Source organism: Vidua macroura, chromosome 11, assembly GCF_024509145.1.
Source record: "Vidua macroura isolate BioBank_ID:100142 chromosome 11, ASM2450914v1, whole genome shotgun sequence".
NCBI lineage: Eukaryota > Metazoa > Chordata > Aves > Passeriformes > Viduidae > Vidua > Vidua macroura.
Genome location: NC_071581.1, coordinates 6,842,258 through 6,863,275, shown reverse-complemented (window position 1 = coordinate 6,863,275; position 21,018 = coordinate 6,842,258). Strand labels below are relative to the sequence as shown.

At 40.1% G+C, this 21,018-nt stretch overlaps 1 protein-coding gene across 1 annotated transcript in view; it reads right to left on the bottom strand.

Moving 5' to 3' along the window:
* The window catches only part of ADAMTS18 (ADAM metallopeptidase with thrombospondin type 1 motif 18), a 79,109-nt gene that overhangs the window by 7,370 nt on the left and 50,721 nt on the right, over positions 1 to 21,018 (bottom strand). Inside the window, exons 14-19 of the mRNA XM_053987772.1 lie at positions 20,205 to 20,335; positions 19,941 to 20,064; positions 18,628 to 18,872; positions 8,011 to 8,152; positions 6,702 to 6,828; positions 1,670 to 1,874 (exon numbers count right to left, since the gene is read on the bottom strand). Coding sequence (XP_053843747.1) covers positions 1,670 to 1,874; positions 6,702 to 6,828; positions 8,011 to 8,152; positions 18,628 to 18,872; positions 19,941 to 20,064; positions 20,205 to 20,335 — 974 coding nt within the window. The remainder of the gene's footprint in view (positions 1 to 1,669; positions 1,875 to 6,701; positions 6,829 to 8,010; positions 8,153 to 18,627; positions 18,873 to 19,940; positions 20,065 to 20,204; positions 20,336 to 21,018) is intronic.

Here is a 21,018-nt window from a genome sequence, read left to right as displayed (position 1 = left end):
AAATTACAAATGTCTTTAAAAGATTTCATGAAAGCACCCTTGTGCTGAGGCTGTAACAGAAATATCTGCATGCTGAAAATCTGTGGGTTTAATCCTTCCCCAAATAAAATGATCTTTTCATTTAAAACAACACTGATCTGTGCAGAAAGGCTGGGTTTAAATGAGATGTTAGGAAGAAATTCCTCCCTGTGAGGGTGGGCAGGCCCTGGCACAGGGTGCCCAGAGCAGCTGGGGCTGCCCCTGGATCTCTGGCAGTGCCCAAGGCCAGGCTGGACACTGGGGCTTGGAGCAACCTGGGACAGTGGAAGGTGTCCCTGCCATGGCAGGGGGCAGGACTGGATGAGCTTTAAGGTCCCTATCAACCTAAACCATTCTATGATTCTACGATTTAACCTTTTTTTTCCTCTTAACACCTTTATGTCTGCAATAAAGCAGTTTTCAGCTGAGTCTTAAAACCTTTACTAACTTGTACAATACTTGTACAAACCTTTACTAACTTGTTCCCTATTTCAGCAGGACTGGTGAACTTATTTTTTATGGCCTTATTTGAAAATTGGAACTTGAATTTTACACCTCTTAAAGAGGAGGAAAACAGATTTTTTGTAATTGTCTTGTTTATTTATTTATTTGCCTTAGAAGAAAGGAAGTTTGTAAGTGTGAATGCATTTGAAAACCTGATTTATATAATCTACTGCAACACTCAGGTTTTCTTCAGACACACTAGAAGAAAAAGTTCTTTTTTGAGAGTTGTGTTGGACTACTGAATAGTTACTCATCTGTTATGGTACGTTACAGGGCACTCCCTGTAGAGGCAGTTCCTGCTCAGCTGGGGGTGCTGAGGTCAAGATGTTCTTGAACACCTAAAGAGTAACAGCATCAAGAACAGAACACATAAGTAATACATTTTTCAGCTAATTGAAATCCATCTTCAATCTCACTAAATGAAGATGTAAAAATAAAATTAATGTACATCCTTTTATAAGGGTTATGTCAGCTCTCTCTTAAAACCCAGATGAGTGATTTATTTGAAGGATACTTCATCTATCCTTACATGAACAGCACCAATAGCAGTGAAACACAGAGCAGAGCTGAGTTTTGTGTGTTTTTAGCTCAGGTGTGTAAAGCAGCATGTACACAAAGGAATTTGCCCTCATGGCAGTAGCTGCAGCAGCACTGCTTGCAGGAGCGTTACTCTAACAAAGGCAAAAGCACAGAAGTGAGTAGTGAATGTGTAAATCACAAATTTATCAATCCACAATCCATATACACATGTGCATTAATATGCAACTCTAACCTCAAATATTTCTTCATTCCTTGACTGCCTGCCATCTCGAAGAGAAGCCAGTACTCCTTGGGAAGTAATCTCATAGGGGGTTGCTGGTCATAGAGCCTTAAATTATGAATCCAGAAAGAATTATCCATCTGTTTGTATGTACCTAAAAGAACACCACCTGCCCATTTCTGGCAAACCCTCCTGTGCCAGCTCTTCTGAAGGCTGGTTACAATGTACATTTAGTTTACATGTTTATACAAACATGATTTACAGATTATCTTCAAGAAAAAAGCACTGATCTTCACAAAGTTTGCTCTGTTCTTCTTTTCAGGGAGAATTTTTTGCAGTATTTTCATTATGCCATCGGACAAAAATGTAAGTTTTTCTCCAAATTACCTGAGACCATGGACCAGGGCTCCATTCGGGTGGGCAGTCCTGACTACTGCACACTTGCACCTGTGCTGGGGTGCTGACAGGACACAGGGAATGGGCCACCACCTCCTCTCTTTGGAAAGCCCTTTTCTGGACACACTGAATGAGACGACTTTGCTGTCCCCCTCCACAAGACTTGCTGCATGTGCTCCATTCACCTGCTGACCAGCTTAAAGAAGGAAACGTGTGTTAGAAACACAGGAGTGCAATTAGCTGTAGAAAATCAATAAAAACAGCCACCTATCAAATGTGAATTATCCAGAGATCCTGCTCAGCCTATCTCCTGCTGTACTGGGATCTGTTCAAGCAATCAAAAAGCTGCAGTTATATGATCTATTTTCAAAGCATGGAACTTTCTGCTAGTAATGAAATATAAGTCACTCAACTAGAAAAACAAGTATTTTTTGTTTATAGCTTTTATCCACTAGAACCAGCTTGCCTATGAATCTGACCTGGAATTCCACAGGGACTGAAAGAGATGCTGCCATTGAGGCAGGTGGAGTATTTAGAAGATAGAATTAGATAAGATAGAGTTTAGCCGAGTACGTACTGACCGCGTTTGTGCTGAGATACACTCCACTCACACAAGGTGACAAATGTTGGTATTTCTGTCAAACCCTACTGGCCCTACTGGTATTCATAAAAAAAAAAAAAAAGAACTTGCTTGCTAAAAGCAGCAGTCCTGTCACTGACGTCCTGAGGAAATGAAAAGGCTCTGAAAGGCTGAGAGAATTGAGGCTGTTCAGCCTGGAAAAACAAAGGCTCCAGGGTGATCTAAGTGCATCCCTTCAGTACCTGAGGGAAGCCTGGAAGAGAGCTGGAGGGGCACTTTTCACAAGGGAATGCACAAGGAAAAGAGGGAAAGGCTTTAAGCTGAAGGAGGGCAGGTTTAGATTAGATATAAGGGAAGAAATTGTTCCTTGTGAGGGTGGGGGAGGCACAGGGTGCCCAGAGCAGCTGTGGCTGCCCCTGGATCCCTGGCAGTGCCCAAGGCCAGGCTGGACACTGGGGGTGGGAGCAGCCTGGGACAGTGGGAGGTGTCCCTGCCATGGCTGGGGTGGCACTGGGTGGGCTTTAAGGTCCCTTCTGACCCAAAGCACACAGTGACTTTATGATTCTCTAACTCAATGATTTACATATCCTCAGACTAATAAATCTGGCAGACAGTTGATGCAGAATCAAAATAAAACAGAGGCAATTTAACCAGCACAAGCTATTGGGCAATGTGTGCTCAGGCATGGGGACGCTGCAGTTTACACGTCATGTCCCTCAAGTGACACAAAGTCTGAGGGGTTATTGCCAGTTGCTTGGGCTAAGTTCAGTTTTGAAATGCCAGGAGCTGCTCACTATTTCTATTCTTGAAGCTCTGTGTGGGTCCCCAGGCATTGTGGGACACTTTGCAAACATGCAACCAAGTGCCTTTGTCCTTGAAGGCTTCCAATATAAGACCATAGTCACAGCCAGATAGGAACACAGAAGTGAAAAAGCAGAAGAAATTATGAATGACTAAATGATTACTCACTGAGAACTCTTATTCAAAGACCCAGCACTGAAATTAAACTGAAGATTTTTAAACAGTTTGACAATTTTTTAGTAATTTATGTCATGGAAAAGGTTCTTGTCTCACATCTGACCACTTGGCCGATCCTACTTCCACAGTTTCTCACAGCATCAATCCTGTGACCACTGGAATAACTGCTCACATAAAGTTTTAGTGACAAGAAAGCTTTCTTCATCCTGTGTGAAAGACACATGGCGTCCCATTTGCCTGTCTATTCACAGCTGCCTGAAAACAAAGCTAATTTAATTGTAAAAAATTCATAAAAAGCCTATTTTTGAAAAATGTCTTTGGGAATAGAAGAAATCCCAGCTCTCAGTATCTAGCAACTTCAGGAACTGCCAAAAGTAGTGAGAAATGTAAAAGGCACTAATTTAAGGACAAAGAAATATTAATGTGAAAAGTCAATCATTATGTAATTCCAGAACACATCAGAAGTTTCATTTTTGTCTGATTTATAAATATTTGGGCCATTGAACTACAAACTTATGAGGAAAGAGTTTAAATATATTTTACAACTTCTAATTAGTTTGCCTTGATGATTCTGACAATGGCCATTGGTGGAGTGACCAGAAGTATTCATTTTAAAAGTTTATTCACCATAACTGCCTGGAAAGCTCCCCTCTTCACAGAGGAGAGGACAGTAAACCTACTTTAATGTCCTCTAGTAAACTTCCATTTTCCAAGATTATCTGGGCTGTGAACCAAGAGTATCTTTCATTAGTTCAAATAACTAAATAATTATGACCAGATTTGGCAGCTCTGAAATCCAACAACAGCAGTGTGCAGTGCTGGTGCCTTTCTGTGTGAGACAGTAGTTTGGTCCCACTCAGACTAATCAGCCTTTGTTCTTATGCAGAAATTATTCCTCACTGACCTTTAGAAGTCTGGAGCCTCTTTTATGTCCCCAAACTGACACACTTGTATCTCATCTGTCACCTCCTTCCCCTGCCTGTTCTGCCTGGTGTATTTGGGTTTGCTTTCTTTGCTGACTATTAAACATTCTTTTGTTTCCTCCATGGTATTTATTAATCCTATTTTTTTTTTCTGTTGGCAGTCTTGGGTTTATGAGAAATATTACATGCTGTGAGTTTCTGGGCAGATTCCTCAGCAGAGATATCCTGGCACAGTTTCACTTAGCTGAATGGCAACCTGTTAATTTAAGGCATGGTCCTACATGTAGACCCTCCATGCATTAATATATCCTAAGGATTTTAAGAATAATTAATTAGTGAGTTGAACAAGTTTTCCCTAGAGGTGCTTGGGGCTTTTACATGTTTTCTTTTTGTACTCATGTGGGTATTCTCAGCTCAGTCAGAGAGAAAGAGAAAGGTTTTCTAACCAGGTAACAGCCTGAGAAACAGTTGAGAAAGAATGTAAATAATTCTCTAATCTATCTTGTTATTCACATTGTTTATAGATATGTTCTGCCACTGTGCATCATTCACTGCACACCAATGGTGTGAGATGTTTTCACTCTAAGACCAATGAAATTAGCCTTCTTGATGTTCTCTATATATAGAGTGGTACATTTGAAATAAAGAGAGAGTTCATTTTCTTAGCCTTCTGATCTAAAATTCTCTGTTCCCGTCCTGCTCAACAGCATCATACTCATTTTATGGTTCAACTCATTAATTTTGTTTTAAAGTAGTAAATCATAGAATAGCTGTGATTTCAGTATCAAAACACTGCACTGTGTGTCAAAATGAATATTAAGCATTTTCAGGGTAAATATATATCAGTAGATGTTCAAAATACATCAGGATCTCGGGTTATCAGAAATAGAAATTTTGTGTGTGGTCAGTATAAGTAAATCTGATTTGGGTGGAGCTTTGTAGCATAATGATGCCACATCAAAACAAAGGTAAGCAGAAAGAGCTTAGGCAGACTCCTGCAGACATCACAGACAATACATTTCTGTGTTCATTAGATAAAAATAGTCTTAGCAGAAGATAAGTTGCACATGAAAACATTATGTTTGGCTACAAAGATTACTTAAAATTGGTATTGAGAAAATCATGTGGCTAAACGCAATCTAAAGAAACTGCTGAAGCAGTAACATGGGGCTCTCATGTCACAAGGTATCATTATTTAAACCTTATCTCTATTGTTTTGTGGTCATAGTGTGTAATTTGGTATTTGGGTTTGGTGCACTCTGCTGTACTCTTTAAATCTGCAGGAAATTCCAAACTATTACTGGACTATTTTTCAGTATATTCAACATATTGCAAAGTATGGATTTTTAAGTAAAACCAAAGTCACTACAGAATATATGCATCTTTTTGCTTTGCCCCACCATCCTCTCCTAGACTGAGGAGGATGAGGAATGCTTCCTATTAAACATCATTAAATGGGATATTTTATGAACTATGGGAGCAGGCTTAGCCAACTGCTTTTACTGTTGCTTTTATCACCCCAGAGTAAAACCAGCAGATGACGCCAGGTCTGGACCCTTCCTCCATTTCTTCTGCTTCAATGCACCTTCAAGTGTATTTACTTCCCACTGACTAAAAGACTCTTAATTTTTTCAACATATTCCTTTAGAAAATCTCCTGTTCTGGAGGCTGAAATGTCTAGTCCAACATAATACAGCTCTTCTGATCTTTAAGATAAAATTAAAATAATGCTGAAGTTGCAAAGTCAGGAATCCAAAAGTGAAATAACCTGAGGAAGAAAGATGGCCACTGTGTCCTTTAATCTATCCATTTTTATCCTAAGCCACATAATACTGTGTTTAATTATATAAGCACAGAACGTTGTTGTTTTTTTTTTTTTCAAAGGACCCCTACTTCAGCTACTATAAATCAGTGTTAACTCCCTTGGTTTTTAAATTGATTTAGACCAGCTGGGTTCTCAGTGCTTAACTATATGTCAATGTCTTCCTTTGCATCTCGCCTTTCTTATATCTTTTAGAAAATAAGATTGTTCACAAAGGCAATGCCTTCATATATATTTTTGTGGGCACCAGAAGCTTTGCTGACAGCTCATTTGGTTCAGATAGTCCTCTTCATGGCATCACAATACTCTGTGGGGCATTTTGTCCAAAAATCACTAATTACACTTCACAAGGCTCTTTTAACCTAATCTAATATGTGGAATGTGAGTCATGGGGCCAAGCTTCCACACAGCACTTTACTCAGGAAATGGGCTTATTGATTCAAGATGAGGAAAGGTGGCAGAAGGAGCCCCTGAGAAAACTGGATTTGCCCTGAGTCACCCCAGCACAGGGGCAGAGCCCTCAGGAGCCCTTGCTTTAGGCACCAGACCCAAAACCCCACTGGGAGGCTTGGGCAGAGCATCTTAAACAATTCCTGGTTCCCGTTCAGAGAGCACCAGGGGTTCATCCAGCAGGAAAACAATTCCCCCCAAGAGGATTCCCTCCGTGGCACAGCCAGGCACAGGGCACAGCCAGCAGGCTCAAAACCCCAGAGAACTTACTAGGCTGGGCAGGGATTTGTGTTGCACAGTTTTCTTTCAGTTAAAGGCTTTGTCCTTGGGCCACAGAAGGAGGTGTTGACTCGTGCACGATGATCTTCCAAACAAATTGCTTTTGCTGTAATGTGTCCTGTGGAAGTATTAGACAAGAATATGCTATAATAAACCCGTATTTGAATTATAAGAGAAAAAAATAGTAGAGAACAATTTTAACTAAACAAGTCTAAACTTATCCTTGCTAAAAATCCACTGACTTGAAATAAATAAAATATGCAGCAACCTGTTTTAACATTGATTTTGTTCTCTGTAGCATTGATGCTACTGAAGTCAGATAAAACATTTTAGCTATAAACAACAGATTTGAAGACTGTTCCCCCAGCAAAAATTAGTAATTATTCAAATCCTAATTCCCTGCAGACACCAGCAGGGCTTGCTTAGAACCCTCCTCACCCACTTGAAAACTACAAATAAACATTCTGTAACCTTTTTACAGTGAATCTCTACAGACTCCAGAGTTCTGCAGGTACCTGTACCTTTGACTTAATCAAGTGTCAGCAGCAGGAGAATTACCAAAATGCCTTAAGTGATTTTATAGATTTATCTTTAACTGAGATCTATCATTCACTTCACACATGGTTCATTGGGCACAGTGAATCAAATCTGGAAACAAGGCTGTTTTCACCATTTTTATATCCATGTTGCGGCCTTTTAAGGGGAAGGAAGAAAATACAGCTGTAATATTTTATGGCTACAGTGCTCCTGGTGGATCTTTCTTCCATAAACCATTTACTGAGATGTTGTGAAGTTCTGACACTGCACCAGCAAGGTATTACTGAATTTCACCTGAACTTTTTTGTCAATACAGGAGCATTTCCTTCAGTGCCCAGTCATATCCTTTAGTATTACAGACTTCCCACATGCCAGCTTTTTGCTTTCATAACACCCTAGATTTACTTTCACTGACAAAACATGCAGGATTTATAAAAACAAATAGGTGTCTGTGCAAGAAAAGAGGAAATCAAAGTTCATAATTAACTTCCACATTACTTCAACAGGAAGATGTGATATGCATACAGGTTGACCTAAACAAAAGATACTGACTCACTGGCATGAATATTTTTTACTCTAAAGATCATACAAAGTTATTTCCCCTGTGTTCTAGGTTATCAGATGAAAAAATAAGGACCAGGTGTTCAGTGTAAACCCCTGTATGCATCAATGTATATTTGCAAAATTAAAGGCAGCTGAAAAGCTTTGAGATGCTTTTAAAAAAATGAAAAAGAAGAGGCTTGGCAATGGGAAAGTCACCTACCACCACCACAGGTCGCTGAGCACTCAGACTGCACTGTCACCCAGGAGTAGCTGTGTTTTCTGACAGATGTCTTGTTTTCAATGCTGGTTTTGGCAAATGTATATTGCCAAGAAATCCCAGGGTTTTTGCCTTGTAACAGGATCTGTAGAGGGATATTTGGGGTTTGTTTAAAAAAAAAAAAAAAAGGTGGGGAGGAGGTAAAAAAAAGGATTCTGTCAGTCTGAAAGAAGATGAACTAAACACAATAAACACAAAATATACAGACACACAGCATGCTTGTGAGAGGATTTTCAGGAGACCCAAAGGAAAGACCATCAGAGCAATTCCTAAACAGCAAAGCATTGCCTGGAAAAACACCTGCAGGTCTGTAAGAGAGGGTGCAGAAACAGAGTCCCCTCCTGACAATCAGGGGCACCTGACCGGGTCAGAGCAGCAGCACTGCCTTCAGCAGAGGTGGAGCATCACCCCCAGAACATCACCCTCTGACCCCTGCACTCACTGCAGGGGCTGGACTCTGCCTGGGGCACTGCAGCACATGGATTTGGCATCTGGGGATGGGTGACATCTCCTCTCTTTAGTAAGAAAAGCCCTGGCTGATCCTTCTAGCTGTGGGTGAGGGTTTGTAGTGACACAGAGTCCCCAGGCAGTGCAAAGGAGAGCTGCTTTATTGCAAAATCCAGGCCTTTCTCAGTTACACAGCTTTAAATCATATCAAACATAATTCAACCAACCACCATACACCACGATGAGAACACATAATGGTGATGTAATTTGTTTTTCTACCTCTAATTCAGCTGAGTCACTTTCCCACAGTCCTTTTCTACCTAGCAGGTCTGAGCCATGGTTTACAAGGCCTTCCCTTTGTATGGTTTTACAACATTGCAACATCTAGCAAGGAGGAAGCCTTTGCCCACCAAGCAGGACTCAGATGCTTTCCTGGCAGAAGCTTGAGCAAAGCAGCAGCACAGCTGTGGGGCTGGAGGTGACCTCCTCAGTTCTTGGGGCTAAGAGTCTAAAACACAAGTCTCTTTCTTGTAAAACACTCTTTTCTGTGTGGACTGGTGATAAATTTTGTTTGTAAGACCCTCAGCTGGAATTTTTCTCATGGTGATTGAAGCTGATAAAGCTTCAGTGCAGGAGAGAGCCTGTCCTTGGGTGTCTAGAGAGCAAAAAAGAATTGGAAAAATATTTTATTCACTATTTCAGCATAATGTTTTGGGAAAGTTATAGAAAGTGTGATTACTGACTATAATAACAATCTCTGTCATTTAACTCAGGGAGCCCAGCTCTCAAGGGTGTACTATTTTAGTGGTGAATTATATTGTAGTTTTCATTCACCATATTCATTTCAAGACTGAATTATAATCACTGCAAGATGCATGAACATCTGACACATAACTAAATCTGGGGAGAAATTTCTACTTAACAACATTTATTTTAGAAACTTTTGGCAGCAAAGTGCAATTATATCCACACTTAGTAGAAACAGTGTGGGAGTTTACAGTTACAGATCTCTAATGACTCTTAATTCCTCACCAATATGGATCTTGTCACAGTAACATAAAGAGCAGGTGCAGTTGACCTCAGTTCCTAAATATGCTTTTTGATAAGCATTAGCATTTCAAGTACAATTCAAGTCTGTGTTAATAATTGCCATTCAAAATATTAATAACTTATCAGTGAAGTTTACATAATGTCTGACCTGAGAACTTAAGCAATCTGAACAAGCAGAACTGATCTCTGTAGAGACTGGTTTCATAAAATAGCAACAAACTCGCATTTATGTTGTTTAACACCAAGGAATATAGTAACATTTTGAAATGTAGCCAAGGGTTTTAAGGTATTCTGAAAATGTACCTAGTGGAAAACATAAATTGCCCATGACACTGAAAATTCAGACCAAATTTACATGACCTGCAGCTCAATAATGTTGAACACATGAAGGATCTGGACTGCACAATGTTTACTTTTCTAGAAGAAAGAAAAATGGATGCTATCATTTCCATTCTTAGTAGCCAAAGATTTTATTTCAGTCAGGGAACTTCAGTAATGATCCAAACTGAGAAAACAGCAATTAGGGCTGCAAAAGGCAAATACTTCCAAATGAATTGTAGGATTCATATTAGAAACTCCTTCAAGCACAGGTAAATCCAGTATTTCATATGAATTTTTTCAGCCATCCAAGCTTAATTCATGAGCACCTTAGAATAACAGTGAGGTTATGGAAGAAATAGATCTGAGAGTGATTACTGACCTCTATTTTGAATGAAAACTCTTGGTAGAAATAGGATTACCAGATCTGCTTTAGGGATGAGTTATAGATGCAAGTATATATCACAACTATTTTACAAGAACAGGATTAAAATGGAATACTCTGAAATTAGGAAACATGAGAACTGAGACTGCTGTGCAACTCCTCTCTGCCCTGCACAGATGCACCCCGGATCTCAGGATCTCTCACTGGCTCCCCAGAAAACCCCCACAGTGTCCAGTGCTCCCAGCACATGGGGCTCACTAATGAGCATCTCACAAAGCTTCTATATTTCACTCTAGGCTCCTTCCTCAGGGTATGCTTCTGCACCCTAGTTGCTATACTCTATTCAAATCATTCCCAGTGTAACTTTTTTTGTGACTTTTCTTGTTCCCTTGGTTATTCATCATTATCTGATGTAAGTGTGGTAAGATAACAGCCCCTTCAGATGAAGGAAAATATCTCTTTTGAAAAATACTACAGGATCTCAACTGACTTTTCATCAGGAATGCAATACTTTTCAAAAGTTGCAATTTTGCCAAAGTAACGTTTTTATTTTCACAAATCTATCAGACTGCTGACAGCAAAAAGTCCAGCTGTTCCAACAGCTGCTCTACAGTTTGAATATTGAACCCCAAGTCCACTGGCATTACAGATAAAACAGGTTGCAACAACATGCTCACTCTACTCTTCTTCTCTCAAGGACAAATTGAGACAATATCTGAAGCATAAAGCTTCAGAACATGTGCTTCAGAAAAAAAATGCAGTGTCTTAATTGTAGAAAGAACTGAGCTCTCCAATACTGTTCTTTGTTTAAAACAATGCCTTCCCTGCTACTTCTTACAGACTAGACCTCAAAATATTTTAATTTACATTTACTCATCCTCCAAGTCTAAGGTATTAGCACAGATCTTGGCATCTTAGGCAGCCAGAAACACTCTCTCCCATTTCAGTAGATGCTCTGTGTTCCTTCAAGAGCAGAGGCTGAAATTCTGTCTGGCCTTTTAATAAGTTGTGTCAAAGGAGGAGGAGGTTTTGTCCATACCACAAAACCTCATGTAAGGGTTAGTCCTCATCTCATTTGATTCTGACAACTGTCATAAAACTGTGCTGTGCCAGTGGCTAAAAAGCAGCAAAGTTTAAAACTTTTCTAATAAAAATATCTTGAAGTATTAGACCAAACATTTGTCTTCTGAAAGTGCTCTTTGTGACAGTGGAGGCAAGGAACAGATGGAATGCGTTCTGAACACAGTTCAGAACAGGAAAGGGGGAGGATGAGAAGGTAAGAGGGGCAGTTTTACTCCTGTTAGAGCAATACTCTGCTGGTGCTTCAGCAGTGTGAAGGGGATGGTCTGTGACGAGTGAGAACAAGCCCCATGAGAATCCATCCCTTCAAAGAACGGAGAACATGATGCAGGGAGCTTGTAGCCGGGTGGGTGCCTGGGGGGTAAATCCTGCACACCAGGCAAGCCGGGCCATACACATTTTAAGACGTTGGGCTACACCCCCTCCTTGCACATTGGGAAGTAGCCACAATTCTAACAGGAAGGAGAAGGGAACTTCCTCTCCATTTCCTGGCCAGCAGCCAAAGCCAGAGCCCCTTCCCACCCAGCAGGCGAGGAGAGGGAATGTTTACTAAGCAGGAGCTGCATCACTGTCAGGTGTCTCTCCTCCTGTATCATCCCAGCCATGCAGAAAAAGGGGCAAAATCAAAATATGGAGCAGTATTGAAGACAAAAATATTGCAGGGCACAAAAAAATCATATGCTTTGAAGTCCCTGGTGCTCAGCTGAAAAATACTACATGGTGTATAATGTCTGACTGAGTTTTCATCAGGAATGCAATACTATTGCAAAGTTGCAATTTTGCCAAAGTAACGAGCATATAAAAAGTTTTCTATCGTATTTTCAAACATTCATTATAAAGCCCCTTCTTAACAACCCAATAACTGAAGTCTGCATATTCAGCCAAGTTATCAGACCTACAAATATGGAAAGACCTCCAGTGCTAGTCTACTTAACTGGATGCATTCCAGCATCTTTTCAGCCAACTGGCATTTGCTCCCAAATTTACAGCTGGCAAACAACCTCCTTAAACATTTCCAGTTCCTCAACAGAACTGTTTAATGTCTACCTTTAACACACCAACCACCTGACTTCAGACACAGCACTCAGCAGCTCTGACCGCAGGGCGCAGAGTTATAAAATTTACAGCTTCTTGAGTTGGAAAACCACAGGTTCTATGGCTGGAATCTGCTGGATCTGTTCCAAAGGAAAAGAACTGTGCCCTTAGCTTACGGCACAAAATGGTAAAACAATGGATAAACTGAACTCTCCTGAGTAAAGAACCTTTTCCTTTTGCTGCTAATTTTGATGTGAAAGCTAAACCAGTAAATTCTCTAAACTAGCTGTGCATCTGCTCCTTTGTTTGAGATTTTTTTTCTCATGGCCATCCTAAGTTTCCAATATAATACTCTATTTTGCAGGTCAATTTTTTAAAGAGTCTACTAACATTGCTTTGTTATGATTGACTTGGTGCTTTCCAGTGTTTTTTATTGTAAAATGTGCATGTGAAGTTACTTGCAGCACACTGAATTAAGAGAGATTAATTGATACAAGCTAAGTTCCTATTCTTTCCATAATGTTTTGTTCAATGTATAGGAAAGAATACTAATGCCAGCCTTGTAGCATGCTGAGAAAAGGACTTGTTATCTCTGGAGGTCTAACAGACATTTACAAATCACTTACATAGTGAAGCTGAGCACAGAGGAAAAAATCCAGGTAAAAAGGACTATTTTCTTCTGCATGTGCCCAATTCACAAAATGGGCAAGAGCCCAAACTCTGAATCCCAGTATCCACAGTGCCATTGATCTGCATCCTCAGGCTGCATCTACACTGCAAACATCATCTACACTTCCAGGGTCATTCCCATTCTTTGGAGGCCTTGGATAATTTCTTTAGGGGGATGTACCAGTCTGCAGGGAGGGCAGACAGAGAAGTCTGTGTGAGGGCAAGTGCCTGGCTGTGCTCTGCTTGAGACCTGCAGTTCTCATCCACTGGGGATCTACATGCTGTTTAATAAATATTGTAACAGCCAATATCCTAAACCACATTCTGATTTCTCTGTTCAGTCAAGGTTAATTCCACAGACTTCTATGAATTTATTCTGGTATATTTAACCATGCAGCATATGGTTCTGGTGGAAAAGTGTTTAAAACAATTTTAAAATTAGTCTGTTGTCTTCAATGGGCAGTTACTGGATGGGATCCTTGACAGTGGCAGCACCAAGGCTTCAAAGGAAAGTGGGAGAACACCTGCTTGGAAAGCAGTAAAGGAAGAATTACCCACTGGGTACTTAAGCCAAACCTTAAAACAAAAGGGGTTTTATCTCTTCAGTATCTAAAATAACTATAAACACAGTCCTAACTAAAAGCTTATGACAAACTACTGTTTTTCAAGTCCACTAAGGTCATTAAAATGAAAAAAGAAAGAAAGATAAAAAAAAAGAAGTATGAAAGGGTCCTAGATGATCTCATTTCTACTTCAGCTGTTTCAAATGTATCTTCCATTGTTATTATGCTCCATTTTTTCACTGTTCACATGCTAAATGTACAACCTTCAGGGATGCTGTCCAGCTAATCTCTCCTCACTACAGGAGAACCCTTTTATCCATTGTATTGAGTCAACATCTGTATCTTATAAGTACATCTTAGGTCTCTTTAGCCTACTTTCTCTTCAGGGGAAATCAGTACAAATTTATCATCTAGTAGCTAATAATAAATGTAATCCTTTATAACTGCAACTTGGCTTTCTCCCAGTGGCAGCTACATCATCAGCAAAGCCATTCCACCTGGCCTCCCTTCTCCTGTTTTCACCTATTGATAAAGAGGAAGTGATTTACTGGATTTAATTAGATGTGTTCCTGCCCTTAAGCTCCATTCACCTTCTCTTCCTGTGGACGCCTGCCTCTTTACAAAGCATCCTTTCCATCTGTTACTTATTGATGTTAAAATAAACTCTCTTTATTTCACAAAGATGTCGCCATCTCTTGATTTAATGTTTCACCAAGTTTGAGGTAAACTTCAGTGAGGATTCTCATCCTGTCTCATCCTGGGAAACTTTGCTTTCTCCAATTGTATTTGACTTCTCAATCTAGTCAATTCTTCCTTCATCTGCTTATTGATAGAATGGAACACAAAATTACAAAACTCTCATGTTTTTAAATTAGTTCCTCAATCCCTGGCCATGCAGCCTCTTTCATGCCCACATAAAGTTTTGTTTTCTTGTGCCCTTTCAGAATCTTTCTCAGCATTTGAGTGAGTTGTGGAGGGTGACTGAATATTTCACCAAACGAATGTCCCTAGTGAGCCCTACAGGTAACAGAGCTCTGTGAGGGCTGTCCTCCTTCATATGATTTTCAGCAGCTGATGGTGCCCACTGGCAGCCCTTGCTTGCAAAGCTAGATAAATAATGATAAATATACTGACTGTTTCTCGTCAAGTTAAATATCTTTCACTTAACAGAAAAACACTGAAAAGGTCTTTAAACTGGAAGAACTGACCTTGGATTACCTAGGTCCAAATAACAGATAGATGAGCTGAAGGTATTCAGCTACATTAAAAAAAAAACAAACAAAAAACCCAACAGGTTTCTATTCAAGATGAGACAAATATGCTACAAAAACTATGTTTTAAAAAGCTGGTATGAACTTCTCATCCTAGATTGGCATCTACCATATTTCTACCCCTCTGACCACTGACCATTATTTCATGTAATCTAAATTGGGCCATTTCAGCGACTGTCTTCTGAATCTATTAATGTTTTTCATTTCAGCTTTTACTGGCTTTTGAAAACCCATAATCACCAAAAATATCAGTGTTAACTTCAGAAGGACACTGATACACAAATTCTGAAGGACATCAGTTTACTGGGTTTTCCCTTCCCCCCCTCTGTGAAATCAATTCCTGAACAATCCAGAAGGGATCCTGATGAATCCTAAAACCTCATCATGCATTCACCCTTCCAGCAGTTGTGCTCAGGAAATACTAGTCATGCATATTAATTCCACATACATCTCACAATGTTCTCCTCTTCAGAAAATATCTGGCCACTACAGTTTGTACTTTTTCTCCCACAACCCAGTTAAACTACAGAGTCACTATCTTTGTCTTTTTTAGTATGCTTCATTCCCATAATTACATATCTATAATATATAGAAGTATAGATATGGAAGGGAGGGTTTGGTGAAATTCTAGGGTAAATAAGAAAAGCACTTTATGTCTTTTTCTGGTCTCTGACCCATTTTTGAATAGTGTTGAGGACTGCAATGTCTGATGAAATGATACGTGCTCAGCTGAACTATTGAAAAGCCTGACAGAAAAGCAAATGCATAGGAACACACTGTACAATAAAATATAAATACACCACATCTCACAGAACTGCAAGGCTGAACTTGTGGTGTGCAAGGCAATGGGAAATTTAAAGATTTTTTTTCTTATTTGCATCTCCTTCTGCTCTCTCAATACATGCTTCAGAAGTCTCTTTCAAGAAAATATTTTGGAGGATGACTGCATTTCAAAGGAAGTGATTGCCTTGAGCACAGACTTGCCAGACCTGTCTGGTCCCATCCTCTCCTGGGAATGTTGCTCAGAGGACGAGGACATGCACAGCCTGAGCTTCCTGGATACCTGCAGCCTGCTTTGCATGCAGAAACAAAGGCAAAAACCTGGACCATTTCAGTCACCACACAATTCTCTACCAAAATTATAACTGCAGAATGAAATGGGCACGAGCTGTGTTAATCAGGCATTCAGTCATAGGTGAATGGCAATAAATACAGCTGCAAAACCTTCTGTTTTCAGCCCACCTGAAAAATAAAAGCTCCTGTATTATACATACAATTTATCCAAGTCCTCAATACCTGCAGTGCGCCATTTCACTAGGGCTCACACCGAATTATTCTGGAAGAAAAACAACAGCCCTAATCCAGAAAAAAAGCATTAAATATCTTTTGAATACAGCCTAATTAAAAAAAAAAAATAAAAATCTAAAGATTGCAGGAAGAAGTTGAGTTCAAACCCTGGAAAAGCTTATCTTACATAAAACTAATTTTGTTGAATAAAAAATTGCAGCAGGACAGTTTTTTGTGCTTCTTTGAAAATTACAGGTGAGATAAAAATGAAAATGAAGCTACACTGTAGTATGCTTAAATGCTCCTTTTTTTTCATCCTGCTATCAGTTTCTGGTATTTGGAGCTGAAGCAGGGTTTGTTTCACTATTATGGCTGGTAGCAGACATTCAGCAAATTTGTTTCTCAAAATATATTTCTTCAGTTTTCAGGCCTTTTTGCTTCTTAGAGTTACTGGTAAGTTATAAATAATGCAGATCTCTGAACAGAAAATTCTGCTTTTTTTTTTTTTTTTTTTTTTTTTTTTTTTTTTTTTCAGAATTGAGCTTGCTGAATGTTGCCTAAATTATTAAAGGGGGGAAAAACCATCTTAAATGCAGTTCATAGATACGTGTAGTTGGGGAACACAAAACTTTTTTAGTCATTAGAATTCCCAGATACCAATGCCAGTGGTGTAGGTATTTCAATAAAAATAAAAGGGAAGCTAAAATAAGCTCTGAAAGCAGCAACAGCCTCCAGTTAAATGTTATATCTTAATAAAACTGTTTAGCATAATTTGAAAGGATGAAAATAGAAGTGTTATTTGGCATTAATTTCTTTTCTTTAATATTTATTCTGCAAAGTATGTGCATGATATGCAGCCAAGTCTTCCTGCAGGCGATTTATTATTCATACTTCAGCTCTATAATAATAATAGAGTTCAAATCTACTTTGGGTTATGACAAATAAGATTCCTGGGAATTCAGCTTAACATTTCATAGTATTTGTAAGTGTGGTGGTTTTGGTGTAAGGCAGATGATTTGCAGAGAGGGGAGCACGTCTGTAGTTTGCAGACCAAACTGACTGGACTAAAGGAAGATCCCTATGAACACACATAACCAAAATGAAAATTCTTCAATGAAGAAAAACGTTGCAAAAGGCATTGTGAATTGTGATCGCAATTTGTGGAAAGACAAACTCTTAGCCCATGTCAAGCTGCCTGTTCTAAAACTTGTGTTCACTCTCCAGAGCTCTAACATGCCCATGCTCTAGGGCCTTCAGTGGTTCCTAAGGACACATTTCAGTCCATTACTCAGCCAGCAGGAAGAGCAGCCAAGCTCTTCAGTATTCCAAATACACACTTCACTGGACACTGGTGAAAGCTTTAATAACCCTTGAAGAATATGCTTCATGTCCCAGTCTGTGCTTGCTCTTTCTTGGTTTAACAGGCCCAAGCTGGGCAAGGGAGCGGATTCCAGAGCCTGGGATATGGGATGGGGGCAAGGACAGCAGGATGCTGCCATGGCCAGGGGGCACAGCACACACGGCCGTGCTCCCCAGGGGCACTGCACGTTCCAAAGTGCTGCTGGAAGGTGTGGAAAGGAACTGAATCCCTGATGGGGAGGGCTCCTTCCTTCTCACAGGGAAGGAAGGATTCATCAAAAGAGACTTAACAGCTGAGTTACAAAGCCAAAGACCTGCTAGAGCTAAAAAGGGCAAACTAATGGTGCTAACAGGAAGCAAAGCCCTTGATGATTCAGACTGAAATGGCCCCTCAGATGTTCTGATGCATTTTAGAAGAAAATCTAGCTAAGCAACCTGATGCAGAAAGAGCTTTTTCTTAGAACAGTAGCAAAGGCCAATTTCAAAATTGTAGAACTTGAACTAACCATGTAAATAGCAAGTTTCCTGTCTGCTTACAATAGTTTCAACACAGGACATCTGACAAACAATGTAGGTGACACAAATTTGATTGTGAGATAAACATATATAATAGAATAACTGAACCAACAGAAATTCATGCTACAGGAACCTGTGTGTGGTATTTTGACTGCATTCCAAGGTGGATGTGAAAATGGCTCCACTCACCTGCAGTTTCAGAAGTATTATTTGAACCTGTAACCATCAAGCACTGACGTAATGGTGCCTTTAATTTTTACATTATTGGATTTTATTGTATGCCATATATGGGAGGCATTCATAATCTCCATCACCACTGTGAAACTCAGAAATTATGCTACAGGGTGTTTCATGCACCTTCCTTTTCACTGAATTTGTGACAGTTTACTAAATTTCAGACCTCGGTAAAGCAGTGAAAGGCCTTTCAATCCAGCATGATTGACCACACAATCAAACCTGAATGCTATCATAACTCAACACTATTCTTTAATCTCTCTGAGAGCCCCAGTGCAGAGCTGAAGCTGTCGTTAGCAATTCTGTAATGGACATCAGGGCAAGAACAAACAGAAGCCAGGCTTACTTCAAAGACCAGCGTCTCATTAGTGGGTCCTGCAGCATAGAGACTCTCGGGATGGTTAAAGGAGCGTTGATAATCAAAAACTGTCCCGGCAAAAGGGAACTTCCCTGGCCAGTCGATTGTCCAGTCTCCTGTCAGGTAGTACTTGCTGGCCAGGCTGCGCACGGCCAGGTAGCTGGGGGAGACGTGCATCTCCTGCAGCTGGATGCTGCGCGCACCCGCCGGCACCGTCACCACCGCATAGTAGTCTGTGAGGAGAGGAGGCAGCAACGTGTTGGCAGCTGGCACACACAGGGCTGGCTCATCTCCCTGAGCCAGTTTGAAAATTAGCACAGTTCAGAAGATACACAGCTGTTCTGACCCACCAAGTTAGTCCATTTTCACCAGGAAAAACCAGTTCTGATTTTATCCCCCCTGCCCCATGCAGCCTGTAATCAGAGTAACTCTGAGGTATTTCAATTCCTGAAATTTTTCCTTGTGATTAAAGGCAAGAAAAAGCAAGTTCACCTTAGAAAAATTCAGAACACACTAATGATGGCTCCACTGTAGCTTTTCCTGCAGTTCCCTACAGTAGCTGGAAAGTACTACTGCCAAGCACAACGGCTGTGAGGTGGGGTGCACAGGGATGCAAAGTCCTCACAAAGCCCTGGATACCAGAGGATCTCCCTGCTGCCAGCCAGGGCTGCATTACTACATCCTGGACAATTTCCTGGCCTATATTACTGCAGTAAGGACATGTCTTATGACCAACAGCAAAGAGATCCTCAAAATACCCCTGTGGGTACCAAAATCTTATCTGCATTTTTATGCGTAAAAAAACTGCAGCACAGTGAGATTATTTCCCAAGAAGCCTGTGAAAATCCACTAAGGAAAAGTCCACCTCCCAGTGCCTGTATCTTCCACTGAAACAACTTCCAGCCTACTTTATTTGAAAATGGACATGGAAATACTGTCATGTTTGGCATTATGCTGTGTATTGCTTTTTATATGTTCCACAGTCCCATCCCAGTCAGAGCTGCTGACAGCTATTTTTTTACTTGCCTGAATCCTAAAATCTCTTTTAAGAGGATTCACATGTGTAAAGGGAAAATGTGGCTTAAGAAACAAGAGAATTGATTAACTGACCAAGACTTATGCTCACAGCCTTCTTGTTACCAAGAAACAGGAGAAATGTGAACTCTCCTCTCACTCTCCCTGTGATTTTCTGCTCACATCTGGACCCTCAGCCACTGCCTGAATGAGCAAAGAGTCATATATATTGCATGGGGACACAGCAGAGCAGTGAGTTGATGATCATGGGGAACAGTTTTCCTTACCATTAGCTTTGTGCTGGGTCAAGTATTGGCCTTTAAAGAACTTGCACGTTGAATTATCTCCTTTACAAACTCCACAAGCATCCAACACAGCTTTGGAACCAAGTCCATGATCACACCCTACTTGCTGCAACCAAAAGGCACAAGTGAAGGACTCAGACAAAAGGGAATTTGAAGAAACAGCTGCATTTTCCCTAAAGGAGTCAATTGCCCACTAATAAAAAATAAATAGACATTAGGATTGCAAGAAACTTAATTTTATCTTACTTCACATATTCCATCAATACAAACACCATCATTATTTGGAGAACACGGAGTTCCATCCTTCACTTTGCTGGACATTGCAAAGAAAAAGTCAAAGTCTTCAGCTGTGCAGTACAATTTACATCTGTCTTGCTCTGGGGAGAAAACAAACAAACAAACAAAAGACAAGGAAGCGTTAGGAGACCTGCACTGTTAAAAGAGATAAAAAGCATCTTGGCTGTTGTTTCTTCCTGTATTCCAGAAGATAAGCTACAAGGACGAACTGTGCATGATGACAACTTAGGACACCAGAATGTAGCTAAATAGAAATATAGCTAAATAAAGTGCTTTATATTATGTTTTTTTAAAAGCACACGTGAGTTTGCTTGTCCACACAAAGAACTGAGAATTCAAACTCAGTGTAAAAGCATTGCCTTAGCCCTGATGCTGCAGCCTACTTTCAGTTACACTGCCTCACAGGCTCAAATTTCATTTTTATTAAGATAAATGGGAGACTGCAATAATTTTATCTGAAATTTACTTAAAATTTGGGAAAGAGATAACATGGCACAAATGATCAGTTCTGCTGAAAGCTAGAACTGCAGCCAGACTACCCCTAACAAAAGTATTTTTCCTCCAACAAATCCCAACCATTGTCAAATTTCTCCTTACACAAGGGTGGTGTGTTGTGTTTATAAAGGGCTGACGAATTCTGCACAGACAAAATCAGTCATGAAATTGTAAATATTATCACAACTGCTGAAATGCAGAGTTTTAATACAAATTAAAGTGCAGCAAATAAAACAGTTTTTAAGAACATGAAATTGGATTCAAAAGA